The 18,591-nt window shown below is 54.6% G+C and overlaps 1 protein-coding gene across 1 annotated transcript; it reads right to left on the bottom strand.

The window, feature by feature from the left end:
- Window positions 1-8,498: 8,498 nt before the first annotated feature.
- Window positions 8,499-17,786, bottom strand: SNCB (synuclein beta). Its single transcript, XM_026006635.2, has 6 exons — window positions 17,417-17,786; window positions 16,662-16,791; window positions 13,857-13,898; window positions 13,530-13,648; window positions 9,524-9,613; window positions 8,499-9,152 (listed from the first exon to the last, which is right to left on the bottom strand). The coding sequence occupies exons 2-6, from the start codon at window positions 16,780-16,782 to the stop codon at window positions 9,120-9,122; spliced, it is 405 nt and encodes a 134-aa protein (XP_025862420.1). The 5' UTR covers window positions 16,783-16,791; window positions 17,417-17,786; the 3' UTR covers window positions 8,499-9,119.
- Between the last annotated feature and the right edge of the window lie 805 nt (window positions 17,787-18,591).

The raw sequence follows: 18,591 nt of genomic DNA, 5'->3' as shown, positions 1-18,591 counted from the left end.
TCAGTGTTTCATTTCATTCCCCCTACAACTCTTCTAGGTAAACATTGTTGGCCCCATGATACAGATGAAGACATTGAATCTTGGGGGAAGTTCACAAGACATGAAAAGTGGCAAGAACAAACCTAGGATCTAACATGCTCCCCCTGGGACAGAGTGAAGGTGGCTAGGAGTGGAACCAGGGCATGAGTGAGGAAGCTGTGAAGTTGTCCAGGTGAGAGATGATGATGCTTGAACCATGGCAGTTTTTATTGGGATGGTGGGGGCGGGGCTGGGTTTGACATCTATTTAGCAGTAAAGTCAACAGATCTTCTTGGTTATGGGTGGTTGTGGCTGTGAAGGGAGAAAGGATTGTTTCCTGTCTGAAGTCCTGTCTTGGGGAGCTGAGCGGATGGACGACAGATACCCTATGAGCCCTGGGAAAAGAAGGAGCTTGTGGGGCTGCCATGCTGAGATATCAAAACTGAGCTCTGGAGTGGTCAGGCTGGAGACAGACAAGGTTTCTGATGATGGAAGTCATGAGAGGGGTGTCAGTACGTGAAGGGAGAGTATAGACCAAATAAGATGAGACAAGGGCCCTATGTCCACCGTGAGGAACGCCAACATTAAGGTACCAGCTGGGAGAAGAAGACTACAAAGAAGAATGAGAAACAGTAATCCGATATACCAGGAGAATGATGCCTCAGAAGCCAAGGGGAGAATGGTTCAGAAAGAAAGCAGTTGCATCAGGAGGACAAGATATGGCCTGAGAGATTATCTCTGGACTTGCAAAGAAGGTAATGGAAATTTGATGAAAGCACAGTGAGTGGAGTGGTGGGGGTGGAAGGCAAACTTGGGTGGGGGAATTGATGAGTTAATCAGAGTAAGGAGTAAAGAAAGGGACACCTGGGTAGCTCAGGTGTCCCTGAGCTGGTTAAGCATTTGCCTTCAATTCAGGTCATGATCCTGGGCTCCTTGCTCAGTGGGGAGTCTGCTTCTTCTTTTCCCTCTGCCCCTTCCCCCTGCTTGTGCGTGCTCTCTCTCTCTCTCAAATAAATAAATAAAATCTTTAGAAAGAAAAAGAAGTAAAGAAAGCAAGCAGATGATCCTCTCAGCAAATTTGGGGTTGGAGGGAGACAGGCAATATCATAATCTCTACAGAGGGATAGGAGGCTACACTGAGGAGATTTGGAGGCATTTAAATTCCCATGAGAGGGGCCAGTAGTGAGGGAAAGGGAAGATGCCAGGAAGGGAGAACACAATGGCTGGGCCCAGATGCTCAGGATGGAATAAGAGGGTGGGATCCAGACCCTTGGGGCAGCTCACAGATCCTGAGATGAAGATTGAAGGAATGTGGTTTATTTGGGAGGTGCAAAGACACCAGCAGGGGAGTGGGGAGGTGACCCAGGAGGGGAAGGCATCCAATATGAGGTGATTATTAAGTCAGCTATCCCAGTGGGTGGGTGAAGTGGAATCCTGCAGGAAGATTAAGAAAATGGGGGTAAATGTACACCTCAGAATTCCCCTGTCTGAGGGTACTGGAACTGGTGTGTTTATATCCCAGCACCTGGCAAATATTGATGAAGAGCCAACCCGTGGAGCTATGTATGTGTTAATTCCCAGGCACTTCTGGCCCACAATTCACAGGGGTAAAGTTGGTTCTAAAGCCCAGGGGCAGATTTTTGACAAAGATGCAGGTACCACTTGTTGGGAGTCTTGATGGTGGACACAGAAATTGTGAGGGCATCTGAAGGGATCAGAGCTCCAGCTGTGTCTGTTACATGCGCATAGTCAGGACCTCTTTCCATCTGTGCCCTTTGTCACACTCTCCAACCACTTTTGTTCTACGGGGAGTTATTGATATAAACATATTTAAAAATGAAAATTTCTAGACAGCAAAACAAAACATTTGCTAAAGCAGAGTGGGAGCTCAAAAAGGGCATGGAAGCTGGCAGTGTGGGTTCAGATCCTGACTTTGCCAGCAACTAGCTGTGTGGCCTTGATTAAGGTATATCTGATAGCCTCAACTTCATCATATGTAACTCACCTCTCAGAGCTCTGAAGAGGATATAGGAGAAATAAAACCACCAAGCACCAAGCATAGCACTGGTAGATGCCAGGATTATGGCAAAGACCAGCCCTGTGAACCTTTTTTTGATCACAGCACCTCTATTTTTCCTGGGGAATCACCTTCCCACTCCAGTCCATGTGGTAGGGTAGGATGGGCCTATCAGCTTTTGGGATGGGGAGTGACCTAGGCCTGGCCAACCACTCTGCAGAGGTTAGTTCTGGGGTTGGGGCTAGAGCACAAGACCACAGACAGGGCAACTGGCTGTCACACTTTCTTGGAGCTTTGGGGGTTGCTCAGTTGGTGGTGTGTCTATCTGAAGCTGCTGGGGAGTGGTCATCTCTGTCTCCATATGGAGCAAATCTGTCTGGGCCTGGGGTTTGGGCTCATCCTGGGGTTTGGGCTCATCCTGTGATAACTAACATGGTCACCACGTTCATGTGAGTGTGTGTGCACACGTATCTCGGGTTGGTCTGCTACTGGGAAGCCATATACACTCTTACGCACCAGAAGATAAACAAGTGCCTGCAGCTCCTTGGCTGGCACCCAGGCTGGGGGTGGAATAAACAAACCCAGTGACTTTCTGAAAAGCAAGAGTGTGTGGCAACAGGCGCCATGGAGACAAGCAGACTGTACCAGAGCAGAGACGCAGCCACCCCCCAGCTACACCCCTGTGAGCACCCATGCACACACACACACACACCTCGTGCTCTCTCATGTTCATATGTTCATATCCATTCCATCAAAAACATTCCCCCTGTCACACTCATTCCTGTTTTGCTTGAGGTTAAAGCCTTTTGAGAAAGTCTGAGATTCCCAATACAACAGCATCCACAGTTTCTTAGCTCCTTTGCCTGAGCTCTGGTCCTGGTCTAGGCTGAATTTCAGCAAATCACAGCCTCTAGGGAAGGTGTGTGTGTGTGTGTGTGTGTGTGTGTTTGAGAGAGAGAGAGAGAGAGAGGAAGAGGGTGGGATCATATGGCAGACAGTGCCATATAAACCTACTTTCTGTAGAGTTCTTATCTTTGTTTCAGAGACACACACAATACACATTCACCCAGTTCTTCAAGAAACACTCATCCAGGGCAGCCCCGGTGGCTCAGCGGTTTAGCACTACCTTCAGCCTAGGGTGTGATCCTGGAAACCTGGGATCGAGTCCGTGTTGGGTTCCCTGTGTGGGGCCTGCTCTCTGCCTGTGTCTCTGTCTCTGATGAATAAATAGATAAAAATCTTAAAAAAAAAAAAAAAAGAAAGAAACACTCATCCAGACCCTCTCCGCACCAAGGCTTGCATGGACACACCTGAACACAAACTCTCAGATATGTACCTATCCTCATATAACCAATGTATAATCCACTATACCCTAAATGATGATGGTGGTGGTAGTGGTGTACCATTCACTGATTGTCTTACAGTCATCATCTTATCACATTTAATGCTTAAGGAAAACCATCTGAGATTGACATTATTGTTCCCATTTTGTAAGTGAGGAAACAGAAGCTCAGAGAGAGTAAGTCACTTGCCAGGGTCACACAGCTAGAAAGTGACAAAGCTGGGAGCAAAACTCCTGCCCACACTATGAGCCCTTCTTTAGTCAGTTACAATTGTGACACCCCATGCATGTGCAGGTGCACACACACATGAAAACCCTGCCTCCTCCGTCAGCCCAGATAACTGATGTCCATGGGGTCATCTTCCCCATCCCGATCCTCGTATGCATCACTCCCATGCCCTCACAGAACTGCCCTGATATTCATGAGAATCCCTGGACTAGGCACCTATGAGCACAGTCTGCAGCCCACATAGGCCCCCTCCCTCCTTCCCTCTCCCCTCCCCCTCCCTCTAGCAGCTGCAGGCCCTGGCCCAGCTGGGGGCGGCCCTGGGATTTGGATGGGTGACTCAGGCTGAATCATGGCCCAGCTGCTCCTTGGCAGCCCTCTCTTCCATTCTGCCCAGGGAGCCTATTTTGAAGGCAGAGGTGGGCCTTGGGGTGGGGATAGGAAGAGAGGGAAGTGGGGGATGGGAACAGTGAACAGGGGCACTTGAGAAAGAGGACTCAGGCACAAGAGGGCTCTGAGCTGTCTGCTCCCCAGTGGTCTGCAGGCACTCTCAGGCACTCTCAGATGAGTTTCCTCATCTGAAAAACAACCTTGTCCACACTTGTCCTTCATTCTTCCAGGGAAGGAGGTCCTTCTTCCTGGACATAGGCCATGGGCTCCCTTTCTGATCCCAGGGCCCGCTTTGGTTGTCCTGCCCCACCTCTTGGCCCTGATAATAATAACAAAACAATATTTACTATTCTAATTGTTCGCTCACATGTTACAGCACTCTACAGTTTGCAAAAACAGTTTTTCGTCAGTATCTCATTTAATTCTCTTATTAGTGCTATGGGGTGAAAATTAGTATCCTCACTTTTGAGCTGAGAAAACTGAAGCTCAGAGAGGTAACATGGACTATCCAAGGTCACCCAGTTGGTGAAATGACAGAAGCAGGAAACAAGCTCAGGATTCATGGTCCAATTTGTGGAAGATAAGCATTAGAGAGAGAGATAAGCTACAGCTGAACATGGTGGGGTATGGTGGGAACATGGTAGGGGGGCTGTGAGATGGCATGGTGGGGCCATGGTGGGGGGCATGGTGAAGGCATGGTTGGGGCATCAAAAGGAAAATGGTGGGGGCGCCTGGTGGCTCAACAGTTAAACCTCTGATTCTTGATTTCGGCTCAGGTCATGATCTCAGGGCTGTGAGATTGAGCCCTGTGTCAGGTGCCTTACTGGGTGTGGAACCTGCCTAAGATTCTCTCTCTGCCCCTCCCCCTTCAAAAGAAAAGGGGGTGCTGGTGGAGCGGCAGGGAGGGGCACTGTGGACAGTACGGCAGAGGCATTATCAGTTGCTTAGTGTGCAGCAGGATCATGACAGATTTTTTTTCTTTACCCTCTCACTTCATGGGTTAGGGAATATTGACACTTTTAAATATTCTATTCAGTGTTTTAGGCCAATACCCCATAGGCTACCAAATTCAGAGTTGTGGAGTTGCTACTGAGAAGACTTAGCTATGGGGCCTTAGCCTCCTGAAGCCTCAGTTTCCTCATCTGAAAAAAATGGGCCCAGGCCTCTGGCAGGGTAGGGTATTGAGAGGCACAAATGAAATCACACTTCATCATGCCCTTTAGAGGCTGTGAAGGACTTCACAGAAGCAGCTGTTTTTTTACATTTTGTTTTAGCTCTTAAAAACCACCCATGGATGCTGGGCAGAGGGCGGGGTGGGCTTCTGGGAGCCTGGAGGCAGTGCTGAGAAGGGGAGTGGGTGACAGCTCTTCCTTCCCCCTGCCTGGGCTTGGCCTGGCCTTCCCCCACCCTCAGCCCAGAGCCAGTTTCTAGGCAACGGGATGGATGCAGGGATGGTTCGGAGGGGAGAGAGCTATAAATAGGGAAGGGAGAAAACAAAAATAAAGTTCCAGAGAAAGCTGTGGAGCCACATTACTAGGGGTGGGGGTGGGGAGACCGGGAGGGAGACAGGCAAACGGGAGGAACACCAGGACAGCCCTCAGCCCTTCATCGGGGGAAGAGGGCAATTTTCAGACAAGCCAGCCAGCAAAGGCCCTCTGAGTGTGGACATGGGTGTGGAGCAGGGCTGGGGTGGGGTCTCTGGTGCACAGCTGAGCAGGAGCGGGTGATGAGAAATCACGTCTGGTTGGAGAACTAGGGAAAGATCAGAGGAGGAAAGGATTTCAACAGGCAGAGCAGGGGCAGCTGTCCAGTTGGAAGAGCACAGACAGAGGAAGGGAAGGTATGGGTGGGTCAGGTGAGGTGGGGCTGGCCCCACACCTGCCATGTGGCACAGACACGGACAGGTGGGCCCTTCCTCTGCCACAGTGCTGGTCTCCCCAGAGCTTCCTGTGCTAACAACCTCCTTTTCATTCAGGTTTCAGCTCCAACCTTAGCTCCTCAGATGCCTGACCTGACCACTGCAATTTAATACCCTCCAACACCCTCTCCTTGTCATAATTCCATCACATCACTCCATTTTATGTTTGCCATAAAACTCCAGGTTATCTTGTTCCAAGTATTTGTTGACCTATGTATGAGAGGTGAGCTCTGTCAGGCCACCACCCTGTGGTGGTTCCCCGCAGCCCCTCACTTCTGAGAACAGTGCAGGCATTGTTGGAGGGCTAAATGATTGCACACAACACACTCTGGAGACATCCTTGCTCAACACTCCCTCCTTGCTTGCAGTCCCCACCAAATTGCACGAATGTCTGTGATTTCTGCTCTGTGGCTGCCTTCCACGTTTCTCTCTCAGAGCAAGTTCATATTGGAAAATTCTAAAGAAGGTGAGCTTCAGACTCAGACTTGGGGCTGAATGTGACCTAGGGCAGGTAATTTTGCCCCTCTGGCCTCCATTCTCTCATCCACGAATTGGGGCTTTAGAATCACAAGGAATCCTTGAGGATGATTTCAAGTAAAATTAATTGAGTCAAGTGTTGGATGCTGGGGACATACTGGGCACTTGAGAATGGCTCTGTCCCTTCATAAGGGAGGAACCTATGAGCTGTATCTTCTCACACGTGTGCCCAGTCAGGACTGCGATGGGACACAGGGCTGGCATCTTCCACTAAGGCGTCTGGGCCTGGAATGCATTCAAAGTGACTCTGGCAGATGAGAACGTTGGTCTCTGAGCCAAAAACCAGGTGTGTCGCTTGGCACCCAGGAAGGAGGAACAAACCTCCGCACAAGCCAGATGGTGAACCCGGTTTTGGCATCTAAAAATGGAGATCGGATGCTGGTAGCGGGAGGGGAAGTGGCAAACTCAAATTCTTTACCAGTCAGGTAGTTCATAAAAATGAGTGAAGTGGATGAGACGAACTGATAGGGAGGGAAAGCGACTGTCGCTAACCGGAATCAAATGAGAGAAAATTAAACCTTGTGTTAGCACATTAAACATCTCCATAGGCCAAATTTAACATGAGGGCCACGACTTTGTAAACCTCGCGAACAGTGGGATTGTAAATAGTGTCTTAATTCAGTCAAAAGGGTTCTGAGATTCTGGCATCTGCACGTTAATTCAGAGAATCTGGGCCCACCAGTTTGTTCTCCCTACACACACGTCTGCCAGCTGCCTCCTACTTCCAGAAACTGGTCGCAAACTGCCAGCCAAGGTGACCCGAGTGCCCGGTCTCCCGCAGCGTTCAAGGCCTACGGGGCCTGGCACCATCTCTCGCCCCCGGCGACTCGGGGAAGGACGAAGCGCTAACACCTGGGGGTTGATGAAATAGAGCCAGCTCTTTCCAGCCTTGGGGCTCAAGGCCGAGGCAGCGCTAAAGTCGGAAAGGAGGTCGCACCCGGGAACAGCGGATGACGTCGTGCGCAGACTAGATGGGGGCCTCTGCGGCAAAACAAAGCGAGGTTCCCGCGAGGGCGGGGGCGGGCCTCTATAGGAGCCGGGTTAGAGAGCGGGGCGGCAGGGGCGGCGCTAGCGCGGCAAGGCGGGGGCGGGGCCTGTCACCGGCGGGGGCGGAGCTTCGGCGCGTGGGGCGCCTCGACGCGGAGCAGGGCGGCTTCGTCCCCGTGCCGGAGGCGGGGCCTTGCGGCGTCTCCGCCCCCTCCTGCCGCACACCTAGGCGGTGTCGGGGGCCCTCTAGTGCCGAACCTTATCTGCTCGGGGCTCCTGGCCGGCTGGCCAGGTTTCAGCGGACCCTCGCCCACCTCAGCCCCGCAAACCTTCTGACGCCTTTCCGGGAGGGGTGGAGCCCTGGTTGCCCGAGCTCTGCCTCCTTCTGAGGCCATTGCCCATTCCCTCCCCCCCGGATTGGTCTTTCTGTGTTGGTCAGGTGTGCGCAGCGGTGTGCGCCTGTAAACGTTCTGTCTGCGGTCACGGGGTCTTTCAGTGCCCCCGCTGCCGGTTTCCGAGGGCTCCTCCGCGGCGCGCGTGGAAATGAGAGCGCGCGTGAGTCTGCACGTGCCGGCCGGGATGCGTGCATGCGTGTCTGCACGTGCGCGCCTGCCAGGGGCGTACACTGGGCTGGCGCATAAGGACCGGTGTACGCGCACACATGGCTGCGCGTGCGTTGTCGTCCGAGCCCCTGGTCTGCGGGAGGTGGGAGCCCGTCCACCCTGCAATGCGGCGCCGGGCTTCTGTCGCCCTCGCACTCCCAGCGGACGCCTTGTGGTCCAGCAGGTGGCGCCGGAGGCCACCGTCACGCCTCCTAGCCAACAGCAATTCCCAGCCCGGGGGTAGACCCTCTCCCCCCAAGTCATTCCGGGGTCATATCCCGGCGATGGGGATAGGAGCTGGAGAAACTGAGGCCGGAGGTGGTCAGTCTTGTACCTGGGCTGAGGGTGCCAGGCCCCCAAAAAGCCGAGCCGAGCAGTCTGGGACCTGGAAGCCCGTCGTCAGCACCCCTCCCCCCTCCCCCCCTCCCCCTCCCAACCCTGCCTTGCCTGGCGGCGGCAGGTACAGACAGATTGGCTTTATTCGTGGACACGCGGAGCGGGGAGGCGCCCGGGCCCGCCCACCCAGGACACGCTCACACGGGGGGGGGGGACTCTCCATGCCACAATCACGACACACGACGCCCGCGTTCGGACTGGGCAGGCTGAGGGACCGGGACATGGCACAGCCTGGCTCCTGGCTTTGGCTAAAAAAAAAAAGATTCTTGGGGTCGTTGTGAGAGTGGGGTGGGAGGCTCTGGGGCTATCCGGGGGGCCCTCAGAGAGCCTCTTTTGGGATTGTGTTGGGTGGGGAGCCGTCGCTTTCTGTCTTCGTTTAAAAATACATAGAACATGCTACATCCGCGCAGACGTTGGACGGGATGGGGTGGGGAGGGGGCAACATAGGTGGGGCGAGGCTACCAGCCACGGCCGAAGCCCCGGCCCTGTCCACGCCCCAGGGTTGGACGCGGGAGGGTAGGACAGACAGATGGACAGACACCAACACAGGCTCCAAGGGGGCGCCTCGGAGCAAAGGAAGATCTCGCGTTTGGGGGGGAAGGGGTAGAAGGACAACCCTGGCTCTGAGGGCCTGGGCAGGGGACAGGGAGGGGATTGTGCTGCTGGTGGGGGGCCGTCCTGGACCCTTACGCCTCTGGCTCATACTCCTGATACTCCTCCTGCATCAGAGGGATGGGGTGGAGTGGGGAAGAGCAAAAGAGGAAGGGGTTGGAGACCCAAGTGGCCAGATTCTGGCCCTGAGACTCCTCCCCCTCAAGGAGGAAAAGTGCATGCCCCTCTCCCTGGGCAGGGGAGGAACCTGGAAGGTGGGGACAGCTGGGACTTTCCTGGGCAGGGTTGCCTGGGGCCCAGTGCTAGGCCCCATCTGTCCTCCCTCTCTGCTGCCACCTCCTAGGGCCTGGTGTTCTAGAAAAAGGGGGTGCCAAGTTCCCTGGCCCAACCCTATCTTACCGGGGACCTCCCACCCCAGCTAGGGATGGTGGCAATCTTCTGGATGCCCAAAGCCCAACCCAGCCCTGCCACCCCTCACCTGGGGTGGTTCCTCATAACTCTCCCCTTCTGGCTCCATCAGGGGCTCGATCAGCGGCTCCTCAGCAGCTTCCTGGGCCACTTCCTCTGGCTGCCGGCAGAGAAGGGACAGGGCCATGAGGGCAGCTGAGGATGCTCCCCAAATTCCTACCCTGGGAAGCTTTAAGTTGATTGGAGGAAGGCTAGGCTTTGTTGGCAGTACAACCGGAATGTTTAATTAAATTGTTTATTTGGAGTGCCTTGGAAGTGGAATGAAGGTATGAGGGGTGAAATCCCCCTAGATCACCATGAAGCTGGGGGTGGCGAGGGGAAGCCAAACTCTCCACATCCCTCTCCTCAGCACCTGGTAGCCTCCTGTACTTCCATCATGTGGACTGGATGGGATAGGGAAATAGTACACTAAATCCCTGATTTATCCCTCCCTGCCTTGTGTCAGGCTCTGCTGGGCATTAGGACCCCAGAGATAACCCTGGAGGCTCCTCTGGGCTGCAGGGAGACGGAAGCTCTGAGACAGGGCTGGGCAGGAGCTCTGAGCTATTCCTCTGCCACCTTCCACCCATCCCTCCCCCAGGGTCCTATGTGGCCTGGTTTCTTCAGCTGTTGCTATTTTAAGATAAGCTGGAAGCAACAGCTCATGGTGTTGCTTGGATGTGTGAGCTAAGACTCTCCCCTCCCCACTGCATCTGCTGCCCAGACGGGTGCAGGCCAGCAGGCACACAAGTAGGGGGGCTGTCAGACACATGGCCAGCCACCTGCAGGTAAGCATACGTATGTGCCCAAACACGAGACTGAGCTAGCTGCATAGGGCATGCACAATAACCTAGCTGCATACAGGCATGCACAATAACCATGCACGGCTGCACATGGCCATGTGTGGGCTGGCACACTCCGGGACCCTTGAGGGGGATCTGTAGGTAGAGGGGCATACCACTTTCCCATTTTCCACATATAACCACTGTTCCTCTCTACTGGGCAGAGATAAGAATCTTGGGAGCCTGGGGGGCTAGCCCCAAGAAGGCCTGCCTGCCTGACCACCTCTGTGGTCTCGTTGCCTTACCCCCATCCAGGCAGCTTCAGTTCCTGCACATTAGCAGTATAGGTGGGCATGGTGGGCACACGAGTGTACAGCTCCTGACCTGGCTCATTTCCCCTGGTGCACAGATGGGCACACCAAGGCCTAGGAGGTGGGGAAATGTTAGTTTGCCCAAAGCCACCCAGGATTCAAAATTCCAGCTTGAGCACATTGTTTGGAAACGACCCGAATGTCCAACAACAGTAGAACAGAGGTGTGCACTATGGCTCATCACAGGATGGATGCCCCACAGCGAGAGAGGAGAATGGTGGCGCCTCCCAAGCACTTGAATGCTACACGGTTGAGTGAAAGCAGCTGGGGACAGAAGAGTGTGTACGTGGTAATAACAATCTCTATGGAGTTAAATAATACCTAGCTCATCCATGGCGACAGAACTCAAGAAGCCATGACCCTTGGTTGGGGAGGCAGAGCCAGGACAAAGGTAAGGTAAAGAAGGCATCCACTCTCAGGGCCAATCAAACGAGACCCCAGAGTGAGAGTCCCCCTCATTTTGTGCCCCAGACACCACACTCATCTTACCCTAGTCTTGGCCCCGGGGGTTAGGGACTGGACGGAGGTCTATAGCAGACTTCTAAGGTGCTTGTGTTCTGTGTCTTGACATGAGTGCTGGTTATGTGGGGGGTTCGCTCTGAAAATTTCATCCAGCTGTGTGCTTTCTGGACGTATGTTGTACTTTAATAAAAAGTTTACTTAAAAAACATCCCAGTCTGGCCATTCACTAGCTGCTTGCCACCAGGTCAGTCACTTCACCTCTGAACTCAGCTGCCTCAGATGGGAAACGTGATGGTGCAGTCTGCTCTGTAGGAAGAGAGGGCCCCATAATCATGCACGTGAGCAGGCTGAGGGTGAGGACACTCAGAAATGTGCACCCTGCCCTTGCGTGGGTTCCCCATGGCTGGTAGCTCCAAAGGGCTGCTGTTCAAATAGTAAATCCATGATCTTGAACTCCCTTGAGAGGTGTCAGAAGAGCTGGTAGGAAGAAGGAAGCCTGAGAGAAATGGTTCTGTGCAAAGGCCCCTTCAGGCTGACAGCTGAGGCTCAGAGGCTCAGATCTGTCTTTCACTGCACCTCAGGTCCCAGCTCGGGGCCTGGCCCTGTGGTGGCTCCCAGCAACTCTGCTGACATATACCTGAGCTTATCCTCCCAGGCACCTTCTTAGAGAGGCAGGCAAGTCACTTTACCTCTCTGAGCCTCAGTTCCTCCATCTATAAAATGGACAGGTTGTAGTACCTTCTTCCCAGAGACATTGTAAATATTCAGTGAGTTACTCCATGTAATGTGTCTACAACACTGCCTGCCCATACAAGAGCTCAATGAATGGGAGCAATCCCTGGAACAGTGATAATAAATGGGAAGTCACACAGCTGGTTAAATGCATATCCAGGCCTTGAGCCAGAACTTCTGAGCCGAGTCTCAGACTTCTCACAGGGGAAAGGATGCAGTTGTGTGAAATGCCTGCAGTGAAGGATGGTGTGGGGTCTCCTCCACAGCCCAGTGGATACATTCATGCAGAATGTACATAATCTCCCAAACCAAAAGTTAAAGGAGCCAGGACAAATCTGTGTCTGCCCCACAGAGGCAGTCTGTACTTGTATGTGGACAGACACCCAGCACCTCACAGGAGGAATGTCTGGCAGACTAGAGGCCCACAGAGTGCACCGTCATGGTGCTACACTTCCATGCACACCTGTGGTCACACGAGCCCCTGGGGGCAGACATGGATCACTCATCGGATCACAGGGCCATCATCGCTCACTAAGCACTCAGAGTATGCAAGCCAGGCCCTTTGCATCAGTGGTTCTCAAAGTGTGGTCCTTGGACCTGTAGCATCAGCATCACTTGGGTACCTGTGTGAAATGCAGACTCTCAGGTCCCATCTCAAACCTACTTAGTCAGAAATTCTAGGGATGCAGCCAACCATCTGTATTTTAATCTGACTTCCTGATGATTCTGATGCACGTGTAAATTTTGAGAACCTCTGATCTATATATTATATCTAATCTGCTTAAGAGCCCTATTGTGTTCATTTTCAGTCATATAGGCAAAGAAGCAGGCTCAGAGATGTGAGAGAATCTGCCCAAGATCACATAGTCAGGATCTAGTGGAGTTGGCATTCAAATCCAACTCTTGTGGCACTTCAGAGTTCACAGCTCTTATGCTGTAGTGTGTCCTAATGAAGGTGTCTGCCTTCATGCACATGTGGGTAGCTACCACCACTCCCCTGGGGGAACGTGCCTGTACAAATATGTGATGCACAACTCACCCTTCCCCCATGGCCCACACTTGCTCATGCCTGCCTCAGGGCTTTTATCCATGCCATCCTACTGTTTGAAATACAATTCTCACATGACTTGCCTCATCCCTTGGGTGTCAGTTCAAGTGTCACCTCATCAGAGAAGCCCTCCCAACTATAGTAGTCCCCTTACCCAGTCACTCTCTATCATATCACCTTTATCTTTTCTTCATAGCATTTATCCCCTGTCTGAAACCATCTCATGTATTGGCTGGCTTTTTACTATCTTCTCTCGCTACAGTGTCAGCTCCATGAACCTAGGAACTTATTCACTGTGGCAACTCCTAGAATAATTCCTCCCTAGTATGGATACTTACTGAATGACAAGAAATCAGTGACAAGCAGATGTGGCCCCAAGTGGTACAGGTCACACTCACAAGCGGGATACATGTATACAGCCAGACCTGGGTCACTGTGACAGGGAGCACCACACTCATACACACCGTGCAACTCATTCTGAGCTGAGTCTAACAGAGCATTGCAGAACATGAGGCAAAGTGTGCCTCAGGCTGGTTGGGGTGAGGAGGGGGAGAGAGCCTTTATGGGTAGTGCATTTATGGGTGTGCCTGGCACGTGTGTATGTGCATATGTGCATGTGTGTATGTCAAGAGGATAGCTCACCTTCAGATCAGCAGGGAATTCCTCCTTCTTCACCAAGCCTGTGGCTGCCGCAATGTTCCCAGCCCCAGAGAACACAGCTCCTCCCAGATGGGACGCCTGCTCCTTGGTTTTTTCAGCCACTGGAACAGGGAGAGGATTGGGGAAAGGGGTGGGGGGCTAAGGTGAAGCAGACAGAGATGCATCTTCTCTCCCTTGTGGTGTCCCAGGGCTTGCCTCCCTCACAGAGCATACGCTCAGGAATCCACCCCCACCGCCCATGCTCCAGATCCCAGCCAGATCTCCAGCCCGGGGTGAGGGAAGAGGGCTGTGCCCCAGCTGGGCTGGTACCTGAGGCCACTCCTTGTACCACCCCTTCTCGAGTCTTGCTTCCTGCAGGGACAAAAAGGAGCACACATAAGGACTCTGAGTTGAGGGAACAGACTCTGGGAGCACTGTGGCTACAGAGCCTCCAGAGGGACTCAGCTGGCAGTGGGCATCCTGGCCCCATCACTGCCTCCTTGGGTCCCCAAATCCCACAGGTGCCCCTCTCATCACTGCACGGAGCCCTCCACACCTGCTTCCTAAGGACTTTGAGTTCTTCCCCACTGTCTGCCCCTCCTCCACCTGAAATGATACCCACACCCTCTGGGATGTTGCCTGGGAGCCAGCAAATGCAAAGCACATTTCCTTGAACTCTCAGCCCAGGGTGAGCAGGTGAGGGTGGCAGTGAGGGTGGAGCTGGGGTGAGGGGTATATATTTGGAAAGGTTTCTCTGGTACCCTGACTGCCCACATCCCACCTATGGACACTCACGCCCAGCAGCACCCCCACTTCATTTCTTCTAAAGACTCTTCTAACTGGGGTGTGAATTCCCCCTTCTGGCCAAAGTGAGGAGTGTCTCAGGTTTATGACGGGGTCTGAGGGTAGCGGACACTCATGGCACTGGCTAGGTCTTCTCAGAAGGGTAGCTGCTGGGGAGGCAAGATGGCCTGATCTGAGGGGAGGGGCAGGAGCCCTCAGGGTAGTGGGGAGTCTCCTATCTTGAGGATGTGGCAATGCACAACAGTTGTAGACCCCAAAATGGGTAAATGGGTGTCTGCACGGGCTGAGGCTGGTGGAAGAAGAGGACAGCATGGGAAGGCAGGACTCTCCAGGCTATGGCCAGCCAGATTGAGATGGTGGGGTAGGCTGCATGGCAATCCATCATTCCTCCCACTAACATTTGTTGACACCTGCTCTGTGCTGGGTCTTGGGCCAACGGCTCACTGTCAGATGGGGGTAAGAGAAGAGCATATTTGGTGCCCTGGACCTCAAGTAGTGGGGAGAGGACTTCCAGCCTCCAAGGGGACATGATGGGGGAGGGGCACTCCTGGGCCTTGACGGATGAGGGGTAGGTGGATATGCAGAGAGGAGACTGGGGAGGGTACAGGAAGCCATGCAGACAGGGCACCTTTCTGGGCCTGCACAGAGCACATCAGCACTGCCTGTCCCTGGAGAGATGGAAACATGGACTGAGGAGAACCATGAGTGGCACTGAGTTACAGGCTACAGAAAGCTGAGGCTTTAATGCTTAGGAACTGGGGCCCATTGGTGGTTTCTGGGTAGGAAGAGGAGCAGGAGGTACCAGGCTAAAGGGAAGGGGTTGCTTTGAGTCCGTCAGCAGGGAGACTGTGTCAGGGTGCCAGGAATACACAGGAGTGAAAGGGCTGGGTCGGGGCAGGCAGGAGGGAGGCCAGAGTGGGGGTGTGGCAGGTGTGGGCTCGAGCCTCTGCCTTGTCCCCATCACCTAGGCCCTAGTTCCAGCCACCCTCATCTGCTGGCTATTCAACGGCCTCCCTGCATATGGCCTTTCTCCAGAGGCCCGTGGAACCTTCCTATACTGAGGTCAGATCATATCAGTCCCTAGCCTACGATCTCTCATGGCAATTGTAAAGATCCTTTGCCCTGGCCAGCAAGCCACCGCCCCCCCCCCCCTTCAAGAGCTGGCTCTTGCCCAGTTTTCTGATCTCATCCATCACCACAGCTTCCTGCCCTCTGCTCTCCAGCTCTATCTCCTTCAGCCTTTTTCTGCTTCCTCCAACTCCCTTCCTCCACCCAGCTCCTTATTCTTTGGGGTTCGGTTCCAATGCCACCCTCTTTGATTACCCTACTGCAGTGGTCCCCATCCCAGCCACTGGATGTCAGATTCCACTATTGGAATGATCTGTATCACAATCAGGAGAGTCAGCACCTACTAGCACATAGTAAGAAGTCAATAAATATTTTTCAAGTTACCACAATCCCAAATCTGCCACAACTCTGGGGCAAGTTAATCAGCCCTCTTCCACCCACAGAAAGGATAATCCTGCCTACTCCACACCAGTAAGCCCTGAATCACCACCATATAAATTCAGTAATCGTCAGTTTGGGGCTTTGCATCCCCTGATGTGAATGGCCCTGCAGGATCCCTCTCCTCTCACACTTAGGGTGAGAGATTTTAATCACTGGGCCTTTCTCTTCACACAGCTGGAAGCTGCAAGGAGGAGGGACCCAGAGGAGGGACAAAAATAGGCATCCAGAGGCAGGAAGACCCTAAAAGCAGCTCTGTCTGAGTGGCCGTGGCTGTAGCAGGAAAGGGGCAAAGGGGCAGCCCCGTTAACACAGGAGGAAGGACCTCCCAGGACTGGGGTTCTGGAGTCCATAAAGCTTGGCTCCAGTTCCAGCTTCAGATCTCAGCAGCTGTGTGACCTTGAGCACTGTAGTTAAACCTCTGGGAGCCCCACTTTTCTTGGTCTGTGGAATGGGCAGGTTGCATGAAGTGAGGTAACGGATGTTAGGGCATTTCCCAGGGTACTTGGTAAAGAGTAAGGGCTCAACACCAGGTAACTAATAATCACATGAAGAATAGGAAGAAGAAGGCTATCTGCTTTGACCAATGCATGGGTCCTGGCTTTTCATCTGAACCCCACTCTCACCAAACCCCCCCCCCCCCCCCACTGACCCAGGCTTCCTTCAGCTGGCTGTGTCCCCAGTGACCCCTGCTGACCTCGCCCCATCTGCTGACTCATATTCTCCTGCCCGGATGCCTCCCCCGCCAACTCCCTCCCTCCAAAGACCCTGGCCCCACTCCCTCGAAGGACACCCGAACCCTGCTGAGCCTTGCCCCCTGCCCACCGACATAGAGGACGCCCTCCTTGGTCTTCTCCGCGGCCTCGGTGACCCCCTGTTTGGTTTTCTCCGCGGCGGCCACGACGCCCTCCTTGGCCATGGACAGGCCCTTCATGAACACGTCCATCCTGGCGGCCTGCGGAGGGCGAACACACGGGCACCGCTGCGCTGGCCCCGCACCCTGACCCCAGTCCTTCCCCCGGGGACGCCGGTGCCCCCTCGCCTCCCTCCTGAGGCCCGAGCGCCCTTCAGGGCTGGGAGATCCCTCCGGTCTTACCCCCTCCCCAGCGGGAGGCCACAGGGCCGCAGCGAGTCCCAGCGTCCTTGAAACCCGGGGACGCGGGAGGAGCCACTGCCTCGGTCACCCCCGGCCCTGCAACCTGCAGCCCCGCGGAACCCGGGCGCTGGGCTCGGCGCGAAGCCCTGGGACCTGCCCGTACACACACGGCAGGGTCACAAGACTACACACAAACATTCGCCACCGACACGCTCACGTGCACATACAGGACACGCAGACGTTCAAACGCGCACGGACACCCGGACACACACGAACACCGGGGCGCGGGCGCACGTCCACGCGGCCACCCGGGCAGTTGCAGACACAGAGCGGCAGTCGCCCGAACACCCCAGGGCACACGCTGACGCGCACCTGCCGGAGCCCTCTCTCCGTCTCCGCTCCCAGCCTCTCCCCATCCCGCCCAGTCCCCTCTCCCTCCGCAGCCCCTTCTCCAACCCCGGCGTCCGGGGCGCGGCCGCCTCACCTGGAAGCTGGGCCCGGGCTGGGGCTGGGGCTGGGGCTGGGGCAGCGGCGGCGGCTGCGGCTGCGGCTGCGGCTGCGGCTGCGCCGGGCGGACGCAGGAGCTCGGCTAGGCCGGGCTGCGGTGGGCTCGGCTCGGGATGGATGGGGAATCGCCGCCTCGCCAGGCGTGCAGGTCTGTCGGCAGCAGGCGGGGCGCGGGCCCTGAGCCGGGGCGCAGCGGAGGTGCCCGGGCCTTCGGTGCGTCGCCAGCCACGGATCGCGCCTGGCGCCCTGCTCGCTCGCACGCTCGGGCTCCGGTTCCCGCTCGGGCGCTGCGGCAGCTCTGAGCTCAGCGCCCCCTCCCGCGGCCGCGCCGCCCCCTCAGCCTGACTGACAGGGGGCGGGGAGGATGACATCTCCGCGGAACCCGCCAGCCTCCCAGGCCCGCCCCCGACGCGCCACTGGGGGACCCCTGGGCATCAGACTCGCGTCCTGCTCCCAAAAGCCTAATCGGGGAGGGGGGGCAACGCATAGTGCCAAGAGTAGGGAAGAAATATTGCTGGCAGTTGGCTTTGGGGTTCAAATGGGTTTGAATCTCAGCTATGCTTTTTATTAACTGCGGGGCCTTCCTTTCTGAATGCTAGTTTCTTTTTCTGTAAAATAATGGATGATTCGCTCAGCGAGTGTTGATTGAGCATATAGACTGGTGCCAGGCAGGTTTGATTCTAGAGACAGTGGAAAAGGAAAACAAGGTCCCTGCCCTTGGGGAGTTTACAATGATGTTTGTGTGTGCGCAGAAATGTGACATAGGACCGAAAACAAAAGTATCAACACTAAAACCTAACGAGGTTGTTTCAGCTTGTGAGGAGTGTTATGAACATAATGGAATGGTGATGTAACAGAACGACTAGAGGAGGGTACTTGAGAGAGTCCCCAGAGAAGGCCTGTGTGAGGAGGCCAGTGGGAGCAGAGACCCCAGAGAGGCACCCAGGCCAATAGGGGCCAAGATCCATAGAGAGGGACCTGCAAGTGCAAAGGCCCTGAAACAGGATTGCGCTTAGGAACAGATGAAAGGAAGTGCAGCTGGAGAGCCAGGGATGAGTGAGAAGGATGTGGACAAGACTGCTTTTGTGTGTGTGGTTATGGTGGGGATTGTCAAATTGCCATAGAATGCCAGGCACACATAAGCCCTCAGTT

Source organism: Vulpes vulpes, chromosome 4, assembly GCF_048418805.1.
Source record: "Vulpes vulpes isolate BD-2025 chromosome 4, VulVul3, whole genome shotgun sequence".
Taxonomy (NCBI): Eukaryota; Metazoa; Chordata; class Mammalia; order Carnivora; family Canidae; genus Vulpes; species Vulpes vulpes.
This window is presented reverse-complemented; position numbering and strand designations above follow the sequence as displayed.

Coding starts and splice junctions, on each gene's coding strand:
- SNCB (XM_026006635.2), bottom strand. CDS start 16,782: ATGGACGTGTTCATGAAGGGCCTGTCCATGGCCAAGGAGGGCGTCGTG. Junction 13,899..16,661: donor GGAGGGCGTCCTCTATGTCG/GTGGGCAGGGGG, acceptor TTGTCCCTGCAG/GAAGCAAGACTCGAGAAGGG. Junction 13,649..13,856: donor GGTACAAGGAGTGGCCTCAG/GTACCAGCCCAG, acceptor TCCCTGTTCCAG/TGGCTGAAAAAACCAAGGAG.